Source organism: Lissotriton vulgaris, chromosome 4_1, assembly GCF_964263255.1.
Source record: "Lissotriton vulgaris chromosome 4_1, aLisVul1.2, whole genome shotgun sequence".
Taxonomy (NCBI): domain Eukaryota; kingdom Metazoa; phylum Chordata; class Amphibia; order Caudata; family Salamandridae; genus Lissotriton; species Lissotriton vulgaris.
Genome location: NC_141691.1, coordinates 2,139,313,629 through 2,139,332,185, shown reverse-complemented (window position 1 = coordinate 2,139,332,185; position 18,557 = coordinate 2,139,313,629). Strand labels below are relative to the sequence as shown.

The 18,557-nt window shown below is 48.5% G+C and overlaps 1 protein-coding gene across 1 annotated transcript in view; it reads right to left on the bottom strand.

Annotated features, from left to right (window-relative positions):
* Nucleotides 1-18,557, bottom strand: part of LOC147725245 (GTPase IMAP family member 8-like) — a 350,212-nt gene that overhangs the window by 306,611 nt on the left and 25,044 nt on the right. Inside the window, exon 3 of the mRNA XM_086967149.1 lies at nucleotides 4,832-4,927. Within this exon, the coding sequence (XP_086823275.1) occupies nucleotides 4,832-4,927 (96 nt within the window). The remainder of the gene's footprint in view (nucleotides 1-4,831; nucleotides 4,928-18,557) is intronic.

Here is an 18,557-nt window from a genome sequence, read left to right as displayed (position 1 = left end):
AACGTCCTATTCACAACATGGCTGTAACATGCGATAGTTTCCGGATAACGCGTCAAATGTCCATGATAAAGGCGCTGGGACGGCGATAAAAATCTAAACCCCAATGTGAAAAAAGTTGCAATGGGCCCAACCGTGAAAATAAAATCAGCGATAATCTTTACCATGACTGCAAATCACACACGTCAGGTGGGAAAAATCACTATAAAAGTAGAGAAAAAAACACACCAAAAAAAAAAACAGCTGCAAAGCACAATGGAGGTAGCCGGAGCAAGTACAGAGGACACCCGGAAAAACCCACTAGACCTACCCAGGACCAGCCTGGGACCTCGGGGTCAGGAAAGGGTAAGGAGAAGAAGAAGAGGAAGTCGCGGTTCAGTCCGCAGGAAAACAGGATCCTGATAACGGAGGTGATAGTACACCATCAACTACTGTTTGTCACATCCACTGTGTTATAGCCAATAAAAAATGGAATATGGCAGTGCATTGTGGACAAGGTGAATGCAGTCGGAGTGCTGATGAGGCGATGCAAGAGGTCACGAGGCGCTGGAATGATGTGAAGTGCAAAACCAAGCAGAAACTCAGCAACAACCAGAAGGCAGCAATACAAATTGGAGGTGGTAGTTCAGCGCCACTGTTACTATCTGAATGCATTCCAGTTTCTATAATAAATAGCTTGGGCACCTATAAGGAGGGTGTTACAGTAGTCCAAACTACTTAATATGACGCCTCTGGAAATCAAGGATCTGGCTTGGACAGTTCACATTGGGTACAGTTTACTGCAATCGCGAATCATGTAGAAGCAGGCCCTGTAACTCCATTTACATTCTTTTCCATAGAAAGGCCCTCATCTAGCATTACTCCCAGGTTCCGGACCACAGTTGAGTTGCCAAGCGGTGTCTCTGTGGGTAGAGGCCAAAGATTGGGAGGTCTCAATATTTGGCTAAAATAGAGGGGCAGCAGAGGAGCTCTTTCTTGCTTCTGTTCATCTTAAGTGAGTTTGCATTCATCCAAGTAAATATGTCTAAAGAACAGACTTCAAATTTTCAATACAAGTTAGCCTGATTTTTATTTAATGATAGAATCAATTGGGTGTTGTCTGTGCAATTAATAAGCTTAATCGTGTGGAACTTAGTAAGGGAGATTAGTGGTTTGATGTAGACAGTGAACAGAATTGGACAATGGGAAGAGCCCTTTGAGTTGTTCTGAGTTTAGAGAGATACCGGGCATGCATACAGCCTGGCAACGGAAATCTAGGTAAGACTTTAGCCAGTTTAACATCGGTCTCAGACACCCACCGACCATAGTGTAGTCAGTAGAGCGCAGTGGCTGACCATGTCAAACGCAACTGATAAGTCAAGGAGGACTACTACTACCAGTTGTCCACTATCTGTCGTCCTGCATATTTCATCCGTGGCGGAGATCAATGTGGTCTCTGTTCCATGGCCAGGACGGAAGCCAAATTGCTCTTCTTCTAGCCATGAATGGTCTTCCAGATATTGGAGAAAAGTTTACAAAAATGTTGTTCTAATATTTATATTGGGAAAGGTAGAAGGGCCATTGGTCTGTAGTTGGCCAAGACTGTACGGTCAGCCGAAGTTTTCTTCAACAGCAGCTTAACTAAAGCCCATCTCCAGCATTTTGGCACCATCTCCGTTTCAAGGGATTAGTTACAAAGTTGTAAGAAGGGTCCTGATAATTCATCTTGTTATCTTGTCCATTGTTTTAGGGAAAGGGGGTCAAAAGGTGATCCTCACTTAATAGATCTGTACAATGACTTAATACTTCCGTTGAGATAGGATCCAGCCTGGTCAAAGTCGCTGACAAGCCGTCACATAATTGTTGTGACATTGTATTTTCTTGCTTAAAACGAAGAGGGTTTGTGGGATCATTGAGCATTTCAAAAATCTTTTTTGCTTTATTGGGGGCAGCGGTAATTAGCTCACAGTAATAGTTGGGTTTTACTTTCCTGACTTTTTTTAATAATCATTTCGCACAATTTTTAGGCAGATTTTATCTTCATTTAGGTAATGGCGCTGCCATTTCCTTTCCAAGTGCCAGCAGTTTAGTTTGGCCTCCTTCAGGGTTGCATTGTACACGGGGGCAGATGTACTTTTACAAGGTTTTTGAGTTGTCAGAGGTATCAGTTCATCTAGTGTTTTTAGGATCTCACTTTCGAAACTTTGACAATTCTCTTCCATAGAGTCTAAAGGAATATATAAAATGGGTTTGCATTTAGTTGTAGAAAGTTTGTGCATGCTCTGGTGTCTACCAAATGCTAAATTGGTCTTTTAAAAAATCCCTTCTTGCCCAAATGAAAGGTAATCAATGAGTGATAAGTCCAACGCAGAGGGGTATCTTCCCTAACTGATAGTAGACCTTCCGGTGAGAAAATGAGGTTGAGGCTTCCTATGTGTGTAGGGTCTTGTACCTGTTGTTGGGGACCAATGCTTTCACAGGAGTTCACCAGTTCCTTATAAGCGGGGGATGAATCTCCTTCTGCCCAGAAGTTGAAGTCTCCTAACAGAAAAAGGTTGGTGTGTTAGCGTCATATTAGTAATGGTATCCAGAAGGGGTAGGGAGGGAGGAGCTAGAAGTATTAGGTGGTCTATAACATAAAACTGCTGCAGCCCCCCTTGTGACCCTTCAAATGTAATCCAAGTAATTTAATTTTGTCTACTTCGTCTAGGGAAAAGGCAGACAAGTTCCCATTATCCCTGAAAAGAATCCCTAATCCACCCTCTTTCCTAGTAGTTCTGGGTTTTTGAAAAAGTTTGAATTCATCTGGGCAGGCTCTATCGAGGTCAAAGGCAGATTCCACTGTAGTTCATTTCTCAGTAATACTATATGGCATCAAACCCCTGATTTCAAGCATTAAATTAATCTCCTCAGCATGTTCTAGTAAGGATCTGGCGTTCGCCAGACCCCATTCCAGTATATGTCTGGGCATTGTGTTAGCGTCATAGCTTTTAAAATCAATATTATCAGCCATGGGGTGTGATGTGGGGTGCTTACCAATGCGTAGGAGTTCATTGCAACTGCAAATCGTCTTTTCCTGCTGAGTTAAGGTTACACAGACAGCATGGCTGGTGCTGAGCGCAGTTGGAGCGCGGACGAGCACAGATGGGCTTGCCATTGGCAAGCCTGTGGCGAGCCCGCTCCAAGGGCTCTCCCGCCCGCTGTTTTTATAGCATCTTAACTGACACTGTATTAGAAAGATGGCAGATTCACTTACTTACGGGTACCACTGATGTGCAAAATAGTCAAGGCAAAAAAAAAATGTAAATGCACAAGAAGTTAAAAGCTTTTCAGGATAAATGCCAAACAATTTATTATATTCAAAGAACAATGTCAGTATCAATGGTAATTTTTCACAATTGCAGAGTGCCCCCAAAATTAAGTCTCAGCGTGGTGCACATCCCCTCGATTCCTCCCACCAGGACTTGAGGGTTCTCAGCCTGCCAGCCTTCCTTGGGGCTGCCACCTAAGCCATGTACTCTCGACATACCCGGATGGAGCCATGTCTCCATCTGGCCCAATCACTGATAGCTGATGTGTAGGTACCTGGTTGTTCAGTTCTGTGTGACTGGGCTGGAGTTTTAAGGTTTGTATGGTCTAACCAAGAGTCTGAATGACCACTAGTGGACCTGCTTATCACTCACTTACCAGCCCACATCGGTGGCAGGCTGGGTCTCTTGGGCCTAGGACCTTAAAGCTTCCTTAAATCGCAAAGGCTGATTTCCAGACAGGTAGCTTGATGGAGTGTACAAGTATTTTGCCTGTGGAAGAACTGTTTTTATCCCTCCTCTTGTGAAACCACAGTGGAGCGAAGATTGAAAAAGTTGCCAGTGATACTTCGCCGTGGATCACTCGACACCCAAGCTGACGAAGAATGCGGACCGCTTGCCGCAGGATAGTGTGCATTGCAGAACACATTGATCATCATCATTTCAAATGTGCCTTGTGGCCCCATCTTCCACCTGGTTCTATGCCTGTCTGAGGGTCATCTGGATGATCTATAACCTGGTGCTCTCCCAGGGTGTGGCTGGGGCTGTCACATGGAACTCCACTCCCTTCATCCTCCCAAGGTCGGATCCCAATCCTGCACTAGGATCCCGCACTCCTAGTGCAGAGATACACCCCAGGCATGCCTGGCCTTCCCCAGTTAGTAGGTTGTGCAGGCGCCCAGTCTGCTCTGGAAGTGAAAGCCCCAGGGCTCCTGGCTATCTGTTTTGCCCCATGCCTGCCCATGTGCTCTGCCTCAGATGCCCACGTCTATGAACGGGCTGGGAAGCCCTCCAGCTTGCCCATGAGTGCCTGTTTTGATTCTGGCCCCACAAGCCTTGATCTTTGATCTGGGAAAGGATGTGCTGCCGCAACCCCCCTCTGCAAAAGAGGGAGCCCCTCCTTATGCAGCCGAGAAATGTGTAGTTTCACCACACTTTTGCACTGGATTACCACCTCAGATCAGACAAGGTGACCCTCTGATATTAGGGACATTACTTAGCAGAGGAAAGGAAAGTAACCAGGATTCCTCAGATGGCTAAGATCTGTACATACATACTCTGAAATAGACCATGATAGTTTGTGACTGCTACCTAGAGGCTGGAAAAGTAATTATTGCTACTGATTCTTTCACAAATATCCCTGGAAAGAACAGCACCACTGGGCCCCAGAACAGTGACTCTGCAGCCAGTATATTTACCTTGTGGAGGCAAGAACCGGCCTGAAGGGTGAACCATTGGCTTCTCTACATCACTTACCTAGACCGGAAGAAGCAGAGACCTGAACATACACAATGCTCAAATGCACAGGACTCACAGCGGCCACTCACCCTCATGGTGTCATATTGTTTCTCTTCCTTGACTTTAGACTCTCGAAAGTATAACATCTCTTTCCCCAGAGGACGCTGCCAGTCCCGGAACTTTTCCTGCAGAGAGCGAAGTACACAGGTGAGAAACCTAGATGTGCAAAGTGAAGTTGTTCATATAATGATAATCATTACATGATCATCCACACATATGCAAATTGTCCTACCAACCACACATGTTTATAGGTAAAGTACCAATCACACTATCTTGATTACACGTTTGAGTCACAGATATCCAAATTAAAAGTATCAGCCACACATTCAAAATACAAGTACCTGGAACATATGTACAGATAGTAAGTACCGGGTAAAATGATACCAGAATATGTGTACCAGGCCACCGTTGTACAGATTTTAAGCACAATGTAAATGTAAATGTACAGGAATTTATTTAGCGCAAATCACCGAGCAGTTCCTAAGCGCTTGCTTAGGGAACCCGTCCTGGTATTCCCCTGTGAGATAACCCCGGCACGATATCCGCAAGGTGAAAGCCAGGCATCCCGCCGAGAGGGGCCGTTGTGGAGATTAAGCAAGCTATTGCCCAGAGTTGCAGAGTGTGAACCCGTGAATCGAGTAGGCACCGGAGCGAGAATTGTCAAGTCCATGGACATTTTTAGGACTCAAGACCCCGCCGATCCGGGAATTGAACCCTGGTCCCGAGCTGACCTCTGCTTCCAGGTCTGCCTCCTCTAACCAGTGAGCCACTCTTCTCCACAATGTATGGATTTTAAGCTCTAGCCACATGTAGAGTTTGATGGGACATGCCAAACATGTTCAGATTAGACATACCAGGCCACATGATTCCAGATCATGTGCGCCAGCCACACATATTGACACTGCAGTTTCCAGGACACTGTCATCCATATTAAAATACAAGAACAGCCACATCCTGAACATTCAACATTTTGTGTCTGCAGCACCTAAGAGCCCTTTTATCCAAATTTGCTTTAAATACAATATTGACTTTCCTCTATTTTTATGAGGAATAAGGACACGGGCGATGGCAGTGGGTGAGGAAAGAGGGCTGTGACAGATGAGGATGAGGGTGATGACAGTGGGTGTGATGGAAGAGGGCTGTGACAGATAAGGATGAGGGTGATGGCAGTGGGTGATAAAAGAGGGCTGTGACAGATAAGGATGAGGGTGATGGCAGTGGGTGTGATGAAAGAGGGCTGTGACAGATAAGGACGAGGGTGATGGCAGTCAGTGTGATGAAAGACAGGCTGTGACACATAAGGATGAGGGGGACAGCAGTGGCTGATGAAACAGGGCTGTGACTGAGAAGGATAAGAATGATGGCAGTGGATGATGAAAGAGGGCTGTGACAGACAAGGATGAGGGTGATGGTGGTGGGCGATGGAAGAGGGTTGTGACAGATAAGGACGGGGTGATGGCAGTGTGTGATGGAAGAGGGCTGTGACAGATAAGGACGAGGTTGATGGCAGTGGGTGATGAAAGAGGGCTGTGACAGATAAGGATGAGGATGATGGCAGTGGGTGTGAATATATTAATTGGTGATTCCATGATTGACTATTTGGTTTACTTGTCAGACCCTAGTACAGTGCACCAGCAGTGCGCAGGGCTTGTAATCCAAATGCTGCTGGTGTCACACCCACAGGAGCGGACTTGTAAAATGTGTCTCAGGTCTGCCATTGCAGAGCCTGTGTGCCGTCAGGTTCTGCCATGTTGACTTGGCAAGTCCACCCACTTGCCAGTCCCTAAACCTTCCCTGTTCTTCATATCAGACACTCCTACTTGTAAGTATAAGGTAGGACATGCCCTGATTTGTGTGGCATGCCCTAATAGTGAATTACGGCCATTTTCGTTTTTCACTATTGCAAGGCTCTCTGTTCTCCATAGGCCAGAATGGGCTGTTAGGTTATTACATTTTATAATCTTAACTGACTCAGATAACATGGTAGAAATTCGAGTTTAGTATGCCTGAACGCAGAATGATAAAATATCTCTTTTAGTGAAGTTGGTTTTAACATTCTGTGTTTGAAAATGCCACATTTGGAAAGTAGGTAATTTCTTGCCTACACTTTCAAGCCTGCCTCTGCTAGGTTGTGTATTCTTTGATTGGTGTTTTTGAGCGACAGGGCTGGGGATTCCATGAAACACAATGAGTCAGCCCAGTGGTGAATAGAGAGATCTGCATCTAGATGGGAGGGAGGAGTTGCACCTGGACCTTGAATAAGGCTGTGCCTACCTTCCAAAATGCTGGCTCCACCTCCTGGGGTGCAGCTGATGTCTCTGCCCTGCACAGTGAAAGAAGAGAAGGAATATTGTCAACAAAGTGCTCCAAGGCTGTGTTTTCCTCCACAAGGCTGGCTCCATCTCCTATGGGGCGTCTGATGGTTCTGCCCTGCACTGTGAAAGGAAAGTCATGTACACAGAGTGCTTCAGAACTGGTTTGAACTGGCCAAAGGCCCCTCTGCCCTCAGAGGACAAAGGATTTTGGGCTATAAATATTGGGACCCTGATCCCAAGAAATTAGATCACTTTTTGACTACAAGAAGACACCTTTGCTGAGGAGAGGAACCTAAAGAAACTGAGGAGAGACTATTCCCAAGCTGAAGTGCTGCTTGGGGGATTGGCCTGCACTGGTTGCCTGATTGCCAAAGGAAGGAGAAAGGAACTTTGTGTACTTTATTTTCAACTTGTGAAGGATCTCCAAGGGCTTGGGACAGAGCTTGCCTCCTGCTGAAGTCTCAGGGACAACTGACGTTGCTTTACATACTGCCTCTGAGATAAGCCTGTCTGCTCGTGCCAAGCTACCAAGTGGGTGAGCAGGGGTTATTATAGGAGTGTACCTACTTACCCTGACTAGAGGCAAGGGTCCCTGGTAGTCAAAAGTACCTACCTGTGCGAACTAGAGACCCCCAAATCTAACATTGGTGGTCAGCGGTGAGGATTCTGAACTTGCATGTGACTCATGTACAGTGATTGGTGAACACTACTTAGTGAGTGCAGACCAAAACACGACCACATACTTTTTGGTAGATTTTTGGGGGGATTTTCTATTTTTGATGCCAAATTCAACTACCATGCAGAAAGCAGCATCCATAGCATCTGTTGATCTTGATTAGGGAGAGGAGAGGCTAGAATGATAAACAGTTAACCAGCTCAAGCATTTCTGCAGAAGATTCAAAGTTTCTACCATCAGTATCTCTAGGAAGGATGACCTGCAAGGGGCGCTGAGGGCCTGGTTTGAAGCAAGGAATACCCCTGAGGAAGGGGCTGAGAATGCAGATGAGCAGCTGCCAGGGCTATTGGGTCCAGGGGGGAAGGAATTAGTCTCCCCAGCAGGTAGCAGTGTTTCTGCCAGAGGACTGTCTCCTGGAGGACAGGAAAAAGAGCAGGATGCACGAAATGGAGCTGACCAAGCTCAAGTTAAATGGGCAGTTGAAATTTGTAATGCAAACTAGAAAGTTAGCCATAGAGGAAACGAAATTGCAATTTGAACATGAAAATGTTTAGAGGAGTTGGAATTGAAGGCCAAGAGCTTAGAGATTACTCCCTCTCGTGGCAGCGTACCGTCAGTGCCTGTGGAAGCTAGGGTATATATTCCCAAAGATATGGTGAAAGATTTTTATAAAAATGATGATATTGGGCAGTGGTTCGAAGCCTATGAGGTATCCAAGTCTTCCCACCGGATCCCTGAGAGGGATTGGGGTGCGGGGTTGTGGTTCCTTAGTGAGGGGCAGGATACATTGTTAGACTTGCCTTCTGAAGTCCACAATTCATACAGCCACATGAAAGGTGCATTAATGTCTAGGTATGGTTTGACCCCTGTACTCTATAGGCAGAGGTTCAGGTCTTTTTAAGAAGGTAGAGAACAGTACCTGGGTGGAATATGTCACTTTCTTTTGCAGAGCGATGGATGGTTGGGTGAAGGGCAGCAAAGTTAATGATTTTGAAGGTCTCTTTGATTTGATTGCATGGGAGCACTTGTCTGATAACTGTTTTCCTGAGCTGCGCCAGCATCTGATTGATAGCAAGCTGACTAACCTTAGGAAGCTTGCTGAGCAGGCGGACCGCTGGGTGAGCACCCAGGTCCTACAGGGTCACATGGGGGACTCAGCCAAAGGTGGGCAGGGTCCCCAGCAGAAGAGTGGGGGGACAAGGGAAAACAAAAGGAGTTCCGTAAAGGGCCCCAAAGTAGTCACCAAGGGAACCAAGGGAAAGGTTCCCAACCTCCACCTGAGAGAAAGCAAGGTGTCCCTACAGGTAGTCCTGTTTCACAGGGGCCCCTGAAATGCTAGAAATGTAGGGACCGGGGTCACAAGGCAAGTCACACCAGGTACCGCCTATTTGGAAAAGCAGCACCCACCGGTGCTCCACCTCGGCAGATGGCAAGTGTAGTCTTGAGGGAGGAGATTGATGTCTAAGGTAGGTGGGGTCTAACACAGATGACCCTTGTCTCTTTAGGAGACTGTGAGGTGGACCCAGACACTCAGCTGCCCAGGAAAATTATGAAATTTGGGCAGTGGGTGACCATCAATGGCCAAAGGGTGGAGGCTCTTAGAGATACAGGAGTCGATGTGACAGCTGTCAGGTGTCACCTGGTGTCTCAAGAGCAGATTGTCCCTCATGCATTTTACTGAGTTTGTGCTGCTGACAACACAGAGTCATTGTCCAATGGCTCAGGTTCCTTTTGAGGGGGGGTCCGTGGTACTCTTCAGGTAGCTGTGAGGCCCGCCATGCCTGTTGACTGTTTGTTGGGGAACGATTTGGGGAGGTCCCCTTGGGAAAAGGTGGAGAAGAGTACTCACTTGAAGATGGTGGGTCTGTCTGACTGGGTGTGCGTGACCACCAGGTCAATGGCAGCCAGTAGGGGTGCTCAAGAGGACCTGGAGCCTGAGAGGGAGGCCCTGGAATCTGCCTTACAGAGAAGAGGTAGGGGATGCGGGAAACCGGCCCCCAAAGTTCCCACGGCCCAGGAAGAGGTAGACCCTGAGGGGGAGGCCCTAGAGCCACCGGGGAACAGGTAGCTGAACTGGTAGACATGCCTGAGCTGACCCATTGGCAGCAGGAAGGAGGCCCCTCCAGGGAAGAATTCTGCCAAGAGCAGAGAGAATGCCCTTCTCTTGAGGGCTTGCGGCAACAGGCTGTAAGCCAGGCAGCAGGTGATCAGTCTGGATCACATTGGATCTATTGGAAGAATTGTCTCCTGTATAGTGAGCCTAAGGTTGCTGACTCTGCCCATTTGCTGGTGGTACCCCAGAGCTTCAGAGCCTTCCTATTGGGGCCGGCTCATGACGTGCCGTTAGTAGGACATTTGGGGCTGGACAAGACCTTATAGAGGCTTGTCACCCACTTTCATTGGCCCCAAATGCGCAAGAGTTCAGACACTCATTGCAGGACATGTAAGACTTGCCAGGCAAGTGGAAACAGTGGGAGGAAGCAAAAGGGTCCTCTCCAGCCATTCCCTGTGGTCAGTACCCCCTTTGAACGGGTGGAGATTGACATTGTGGGGCCACTGGACCCCAAAATAGCCATGGGAAACAGGTTCATCCTGGTCTTGGTGGACCATGCCACTCGGTACCCAGAAGCCATACCTCTGAGGACAGTGGCGGCCCCTGTGGTGAGACGAGCACTGATGGGAATTTCCTCACGAGTGGGATTCCCTCACGAGGTAGTGTCTGACTGGGTGACCAACTTCATCTCTAAGTATATGAAGTCCCTGTGGCAGGAGTGTGGGGTAACTTACAAGTTTACCACTCCTTACCACAACCAAGGAAATGGGTTCATTGAAAGGTTTAACCAAACCCTGAAAGGCATGATAATGGGTATTGAGGAACCCATGAGGCGTAAGTGGGATGTCCTCTTACCATGCCTACTCTTTGCATACCGTGAGGTGCCACAGAAATCTCTAGGGTTTAGCCCCTTTGAGCTTCTCTATGGACACCCGGTCAGAGGATCTCTGAGTCTGGTCAAGGAAGGCTGGGAGAAATCTCCCAGGAAAGCTCCCCAGGATATATATAGCTACATGCTGTCCATCAGAAACCAGACTAGGTGATTCAGGCAATTAGCTCATGCAAATCTGGAAGTCAGCCAGCAGGAGATGAAGTGATGGTACAACCAGAATGCCACTCTGGTAGAGCTTAAACCTGGTTTGAAAGTGTGGGTCCTGGCCCCAGTGGAGCCTTGACTGCTCCAAGATAAGTGGACCAGGCCATTTGAGGTTGTGGAGCGCAAGAGTCCTGTTACCTACTTGGTGGACTTGCGGTCTCCCAGGAACCCCTGGACGGTCCTACATATCAACTGCCTTAAGCCCCAATTGGAAAGGTCCGAAGTGGGCATGCTCTTAGCAACAGATGCTGGAATGGAGGAGGAGAGTGAGCCTCTTCCTGACCTCCTGTCTGCAACAGAGCAAGATGGATCAGTGGATGGTGTTAACCTCTCTTCCACCCTGAGCAACAGAATGACTGTCGGCAGTTGCTGGGACAGTTTTCTGATCTGTTTTCCCTGGTTCCTGGTGTCACAGATTGGTGCGTCCATGATGTGGACACAGGAGACAGCTTACATGTGAAGCACACAACTTACAAGGTAACTGACAGGATGAGGACTTGCATCAAAGAAGAGTTCTCAAAGATGCTTGCGCTAGTGATTGAGTCCTCCAGCAGTCCTTGGGCCAGCCCAGTGGTCTTGGTCCCAAAAGCTGCAGCACCGGGTGCCATACCCGAACTCCAGTTCTGTCTGGACTACCGAGGGCTCAATTCAGTTGCGAAGTCTGACGCGCACCCCATCCCTAGGGCTGATGAGCTCATTGATCGGCTAGGGGCTTCACGGTACCTCAGTATGTTTGATTTGACGCCTGGGTACTGGCATATTGCCTTGATTGATGGGGCAAAGGAGAGGTCAGCATTCTCCACACCAGATGGGCATTTTCCTATTCCGGGTTATGCCCTTTGGGATGAAGAATGCCCCTGCCACCTTTCAGAGGTTGGTCAACCAGGTGTTGGGTGGACTGGATGAGTTTAGTGCCTCCTACTTGGATGACATCGCAGTGTTCAGTGCCAGTTGGGAAGAACATCTGCGCCACCTCTGGGATGTGTTGTTGGTGCTGCTAAAGGCAGGCCTTTCGATCAAGGCGAGTAAGTGCCAGATCGGGCAGGGTTCCGTGGTGTACTTGGGACACCAAGTTGGGAGTGGCCAGGTGGCACCCCTACAACCCAAGATTGAAACCATCCTGGCTTGGGAGCCCTCGACAACCCAGACAGAGGTGAGGGCCTTTTTAGGACTCACAGGGTATTACAGGAGATTTGTCAAGGGGTATGGCAACATTGGTGCACCCTTGACAGAGCTGAATTCCAGGAAGCAGCCCAAGAAGATGATTTGGATTGACACCTGTCAGAAAGCTTTTGAGGCCCTGAAAGCTGCCATGTGCAGGGAGCCCGTGCTCAGGGCACCCAACTTCCCAAGAGAGTTTATTGTTCGAACAGACACTTCAGAGCATGATGTGGGGGCTTTTTTGTCACAGATGAATGAGGAGGGCCTAGATCAACCTGTAGACTTCATCAGTAGGAGGTTACTTCCACGGGAACAGAGGTGGAGTGCTATTGAGCATTAGACATTCTCTGTGGTCTGGGTGCTAGAGAAGTTGAGACCATACCTGTTTGGGACTCACTTCTGAGTTCATACAGACCACAGGCCCCTCAAATGGTTAGTGCATATGAGGGGTGAGAATTCAAAGCTGTTGAGGTGGTCCATTTCCCTACAGGGTATGGACTTTAAGGTGGAAAACCGCCGTGGTACAGAACACACCAACGCTGATGGTCTGTCCAGATTTTTCCGCCTTAGTGATGAGACCTCCCAGGAGATAGGGTAGTTCTCCCTACATTTTAGCTGGAGGGGACACGTGTTACACCTGGCACCATTGGTGTGGGTCTCCCTTTCATTTTTGCTGTTGCCTCATGTGTTTTTGCTGGTGTTAGATGCTTTGGGCACTGTGCTACTGCTGTCCAGTGCCACAGTGCAAGTACTCCCTGCTGTAAATGAATGTATTAATTGGTGATTCCATTATTGACTATTTGGTTTACTTGTCAGACCGTAGTACAGTGCACCAGGAGTGCCCAGGGTTTGTAATTCAAATGCTGCTGGTGGGCTTGTACAAAGCAAGAGGGTGATAGCAGTGGGTGATGAAAGAGGCAGTGACAGATAAGGATGAGGGTGATGGCACTAGGTGTGATGAAAAAGTGCAGTGACAGATAAGGATGAGGGTGATGGCAGTGGGTGTGAGGAAAGAGGGCTGTGACGGATAAGGATGAGGGTGATGGCAGAGGGTTATAAAAGAGGGCTGTGACTGATAAGGATGAGCGCAGTCTCTGTGCTGAAGCCGGTTCTAAATCCCGACTGGGAGTCATGCAGCAGCTGGTTGGTTTCTAAATAATAGGCCAATTGCCTCTGAGCAACCTTTTCCAAAATCTTAGCAGGTTTAGGAAGAAGGGATATCGGGCGGTAGTTACAGAATTGTGTGGGATCCGCCTCTGGCTTTTTTAGGATGGGGAGCAGCATAGCCTGTTTCCACACTGAAGGGAACTGACCTTGGGCTAAAGAGGAATTCCAAATGGAAAGAAGAGGACTAGTTAAAACCGGGGCAAAGTTCCCATCACTTTGGTGGGGACTGGATCCAGTCTGGCTCCGCAGTCCAGGGGTGTGATAAAGCTGGTTCAAATGAGGAAGACAGCTTGATAATGTTATCCTGAAAGAAATCAGAGAGCCCATTGCAAAGGGCCTGGGTGGGAGAGCTCTGGGTCTTCAAGGCAGGGGATTTACAAAATCCTTCACTATCTTGAAAAGTGTTTTGGTAGAATTCTCAGCCATTTTTATTAGCTGTGAGAAGTAGCATCTCATCGTGGACCTTTTTAGTTTTTGAAATTTATTCAAGGCAAACTTATATACTGTTTTAGCCTCGAGATCATAAGATTGCCGCCACTTACGTTCAAGCTGTTTGCAACAACTCTTTTCCTCTCGCAAATGGGAGAGAACCAAGGAGCAGAGGGGCGGGATCTAGCGGAAGTGATAGGGGCTAGAGGGGAAATAGCATCCAGTGCGGAGATAAGAGCGAATTATATCTAGCAACTTCCTCATTAAGATCTACAGAAGGATTGAAGTGATAAAAGAAACAAGGGTCAATGGTGTCACAGTTAACTTTAGACCATTTTCGTCCATTCTCTCTATTGAGAGAAGAAGGAAGGGGAAGGGGAGGGATAGTAATTTCAAAAGGAAGGAGAAAATGGTCAGACCAGGTAAGGGGCAGGGCAGGAAGAGAGGTAACACCAGGGTGATTCGTGAATATAAGGTCCAGGGTATGCCCAGCTGTGTGTTGGGCCCTTAACTAATTGGGACAAAGTTAATCCTTGCAAGGTTTCCATTAAGAGAGACGCTTGTGTACATGAAGGATTGTCCACATGTAAATTGAAATCCCCTAACACCGTAAAATAGGAGTGTTTTAGGGAGAGATCAGCTATAGTGTGCAATAAAATATTAAGAGAGGAAGTAGCAGCCGTAGGGGGGTTATATACCAGGATGCCGGCGAAAATAATAATGTCTGAGTCCATAATCGTAAAATACATAGCTTCAATAAGCCCTAGGTTAGTGAGTTTCTTAACGCTCAAGTTAAGATGTGATTTTAGAATAGCAGCAAGGCCCCCTCCAGTTTTGTTGTTGTCACGATTGATACTCATCAATCGATAGCCAGGGGGGGTGGCCAAGTGTATATCAGGTTTGGAGCTATCTTTAAGCCACGTTTCGGTGGGGAATAATATATCCCAATCCTGAGTGTCCAAAGATAGCCATATATCAGTGGCATGACAAGGCAAAGAGCGACACTTAACTAGGGCTGCCTTTAACAATCTTTGGGACTCTGGGGTTTAGTAACCTTCAGTAACGAGGGGCCCCGATTCCGCAGGAGGTTAACGGCAAATTTGCACGCAGAGCAAGTGTAAGGGGAATCCCCTAAACCAAGAGGACAGCAACGGACATCAGGGGAGCAGACGCCTTGTCTGAGCTGGAGAATCTGCGAATTGGTCCATGTAATTGTAGGGGGTCGGGGGACAGGGCGTCTGGCGCTAGGCGGGGGCCAGGCGCAGACGGGCGCAGACGGGCTTGCCTTAGGCGCGCCCGCTGCGCCCGTCCGCTGCGCGGACGGGAAGTCCCCTTTTTTTATCCATTCTGGAGGAGGGTGGGAGGCGTCCAGGAGCTGGAGCACTACCCTGCCTCCCCCCAAGATGGCGGTTTAGCATTCTCCCAGCCGGCGTCAGCGCTGCAATAGGCTGCGCCGGGGGTGAGAGCCCAGTATCAGGAACCCTAAGACGAAGTAATCTCGTCCAACCACTCAAGTAAGCAGTATCACAATTATAAAAAAGGTCCAGATAAAATATGTACAATTTTTAAAAGCACTCGAAATCACGGCAGAATTGCAGGCAAAAGGGAAAGGAGAGAGATGCCCCCGGCGTCTGCCTCAGGGGAGAAAGACACGTAATCTGTCTGCTGTCAAACCAAACACACCTTAAATAGCAAGGGAGGGCGGGAGGCGTCCAGGAGCTGGAGTGCTACCCTGCCTCCCCCCAAGATGGCGGTTTAGCATTCTCCCAGCCGGCGTCAGCACTGCAATAGGCTGCGCCGGGGATGAGAGCCCAGTATCAGGAACCCTAAGACGAAGTAATCTCGTCTGACCACTCAAGTAAGCAGTATCACAATTATAAAAAAGGTCCAGATAAAATATGTACAATTTTTAAAAGCACTTGAAATCACGGCAGAATTGCAGGCAAAAGGGAAAGGAGAGAGATGCCCCCGGCTTCCGCCTCAGGGGAGAAAGACACGTAATCTGTCTGCTGTCAAACCAAACACACCTTAAATAGCAAGGGAGGGCGGGAGGCATCCAGGAGCTGGAGCGCTACCCTGCCTCCCCCCAAGATGGCGGTTTAGCGTTCTCCCAGCCGGCGTCAGCACTGCAAAAGGCTGCGCCGGGGGTGAGAGCCCAGTATCAGGAACCCTAAGACGAAGTAATCTCGTCTGACCACTCAAGTAAGCAGTATCACAATTATAATAAAGGTCCAGATAAAATATGTACAATTTTTAAAAGCACTCAAAATCACGGCAGAATTGCAGGCAAAAGGGAAAGGAGAGAGATGCCCCCGGCTTCCGCCTCAGGGGAGAAAGACACGTAATCTGGATGCACATGGAGCACATACGATGCTCAGGGCTTTCTCACTGCCCTTGCCGACTCCCACCCAGGCTCTCACCCCTCCAATGACATCGACGAACTAGAACAAGACATAGGCTCCTGGTTAGAGTCGGTCAGCGACCTATTTGCTCCCTTAGTTAAATATCCTCGTATCAGGCATCGGAATTCCCACAGGTGGTTTTCGGACGATCTCAAGGCTCACAAATTAAAAACGCGCCAGTTAGAACGCACTTGGAGACATGACTACTCTGACTCAGCCAGACAGTCCTATCTGGCCGCACGTACAGACTACAAAGCAGCCATCAGGTCAGCTAAAATGGAACACTTTTCTAAAAGGATCTCATCGGCAAATGACAAACCCAAGGAGGTGTTCAGAGTCTTGAATGAGCTAACTACAGATGACAGAACCCTCCCAGCTCAGACCCCCACCCAGGAAGCCTGCGATACTCTGAACTCCTTCTTTCTGGAAAAGATCATAAAAATCAAAAAGTCTATACCCAGCCATCTCCACCGGATATTTCATCTAACAATCCTCTGACCTTCATCGCCTTCCCCGCTCTGGATTCGACCTCCCTAGCGGAACTTGCCACCCGTGTGAAATCTGGCTCCCCTAACGACTGCTGTCCACCATCTGTCCTGCAGAGTATATGTCTCAATCTGCCAGACTGTATTCTAAATTTACTGAACAGATCTCTCAGCAGTGGCATCTTTCCTACCTCTTTCGAGGAGGCCATCTTATTACCCCTCCTCAAAAAACCCGGCACCGACCCTGCGGAGCCGTCGAATTATCGCCCCATTTCCCTCCTTCCCTACTTCTCCAAACTCATGGAGGCCCATGTCACCCGGTGCCTGTCAAACTTCATTGAATCCTCCTGCCATCTTGAGCCTAATCAGGCTGGCTTTCGACCTGCCCACTTTACAGAGGCCGTCATCCTGGCAGTCCTTGACACACTCAGGAGCAACACGGACGCGGGGCGTCCCCAAGCCCTCGTCCTCCTGGACTTGTCGGCCGCATTCGATCACAACATCCTTCTCCACCGTGTCGAGCAGGCAGGCATCCAGGGCACTGCTCTTGAGTGGGTCAAGTCCTTCCTCACTGGAAGAACATAGGCGGTCCGCCTGGGCCCTTACACCGCCAAAAAAAAACCCACCTCTTGTGGAGTCCCCCAGGGCTCCTCTCTTTCCCCACTTCTATTTAATTTATATCTCCGGCCACTGATTCAATCTCTTCTGAAATGGGACATCATAGTCTATAATTACGCCGACGACTTGCAACTCATCCTCTCACTTAACTCACCACATGCCATCAACACGTTCCATGCAGTCATGATTCATATCCAACTCTGGATGAATCAGAATCAATTGAAGTTGAACTCCGGCAAATCCGAGCTCCTTCTCCCTGGACTCAGTTACGCCCACTGGGGCCCACAGTACTGGCCTCCGGAGCTCGGCTCTCCCCCTATCCCAGCAGAAACAGTAAGAGTTTGGGCGTAATCATTGACGCCGAACTCTGCCTCAAAGCCCAAGTTGAGCAGTAGTTTCATCTTGCATGTACCAACTTCGGAGGATCCGCAAAATCCGTCACCTTCTCCCCTGCGGCACTCACTCAAACTGTCATCTCACTTGTGCTCTCCCGCTTGGACTTTTCCAACTCCATTTACCATGGTCTCCCACAATTTCTGTTACACCATCTCCAAGTCATCCAGAATCAAGCGGCCCGCTTGATCCATGGAACCCCCAGACGGCAATCAGCCAAGCCTCTGCTCCATAGCCTCCATTGGCTTCCAATAAACCAAAGGGCTGCCTTCAAGGTGGCATGTCTCACCTTTAAAGCCCTTCATTGCTCTGGCCCTGGGTTCCTTAAATCCCTCATCCATCACAACACGCAACCTCCGATCAGCTCACCGTGACTTGCTAGTCACTCCCAAAAATAAAACTAAGAAATTCGGCGGTCGCCGTTTCTCCTACCTAGCTCCTGTGTTCTGGAACCTCCTTCCTCTTTCTATCAAATCTTCTTCTTCGCTTCTTAATTTCAGAAAATTGCTAAAAACCCATCTTTCCACCCCCCCTTAGCTAGGTTCCCGCTTCCTGCGCTTCCCCCTCACCCACTCTGTCTATCAGCGCCAGGAAGCTTCGGCGTCAGTGGGCTTTACAAATGGCACCTAAGATAAGATAAGATAAGATAAGGTAGTGGGGGTGATGAAAGAGGGCTGTGACAGATAAGGATGAGGGCGATGCAGTGGGTGATGAAAGAGGGCTGTGACAGATAAGGATGAGGGTGATGGCAGTGGGTGATGAAAGAGGGCTGTGACAGATAAGGATGAATGTGATGGCAGTGAGTGTGATGAAAGAGGGCTGTGACAGATAAGGGTGAGGGTGATGGCAGTGGGTGATGAAAGAGGGCTGTGACAGAGAAGGATGAGGGTGATGGCAGTGGGTGATGAAAGATGGCTGTGACAGATAAAGATGAGGGTGATGGTAGTGGGTGTGATGAAA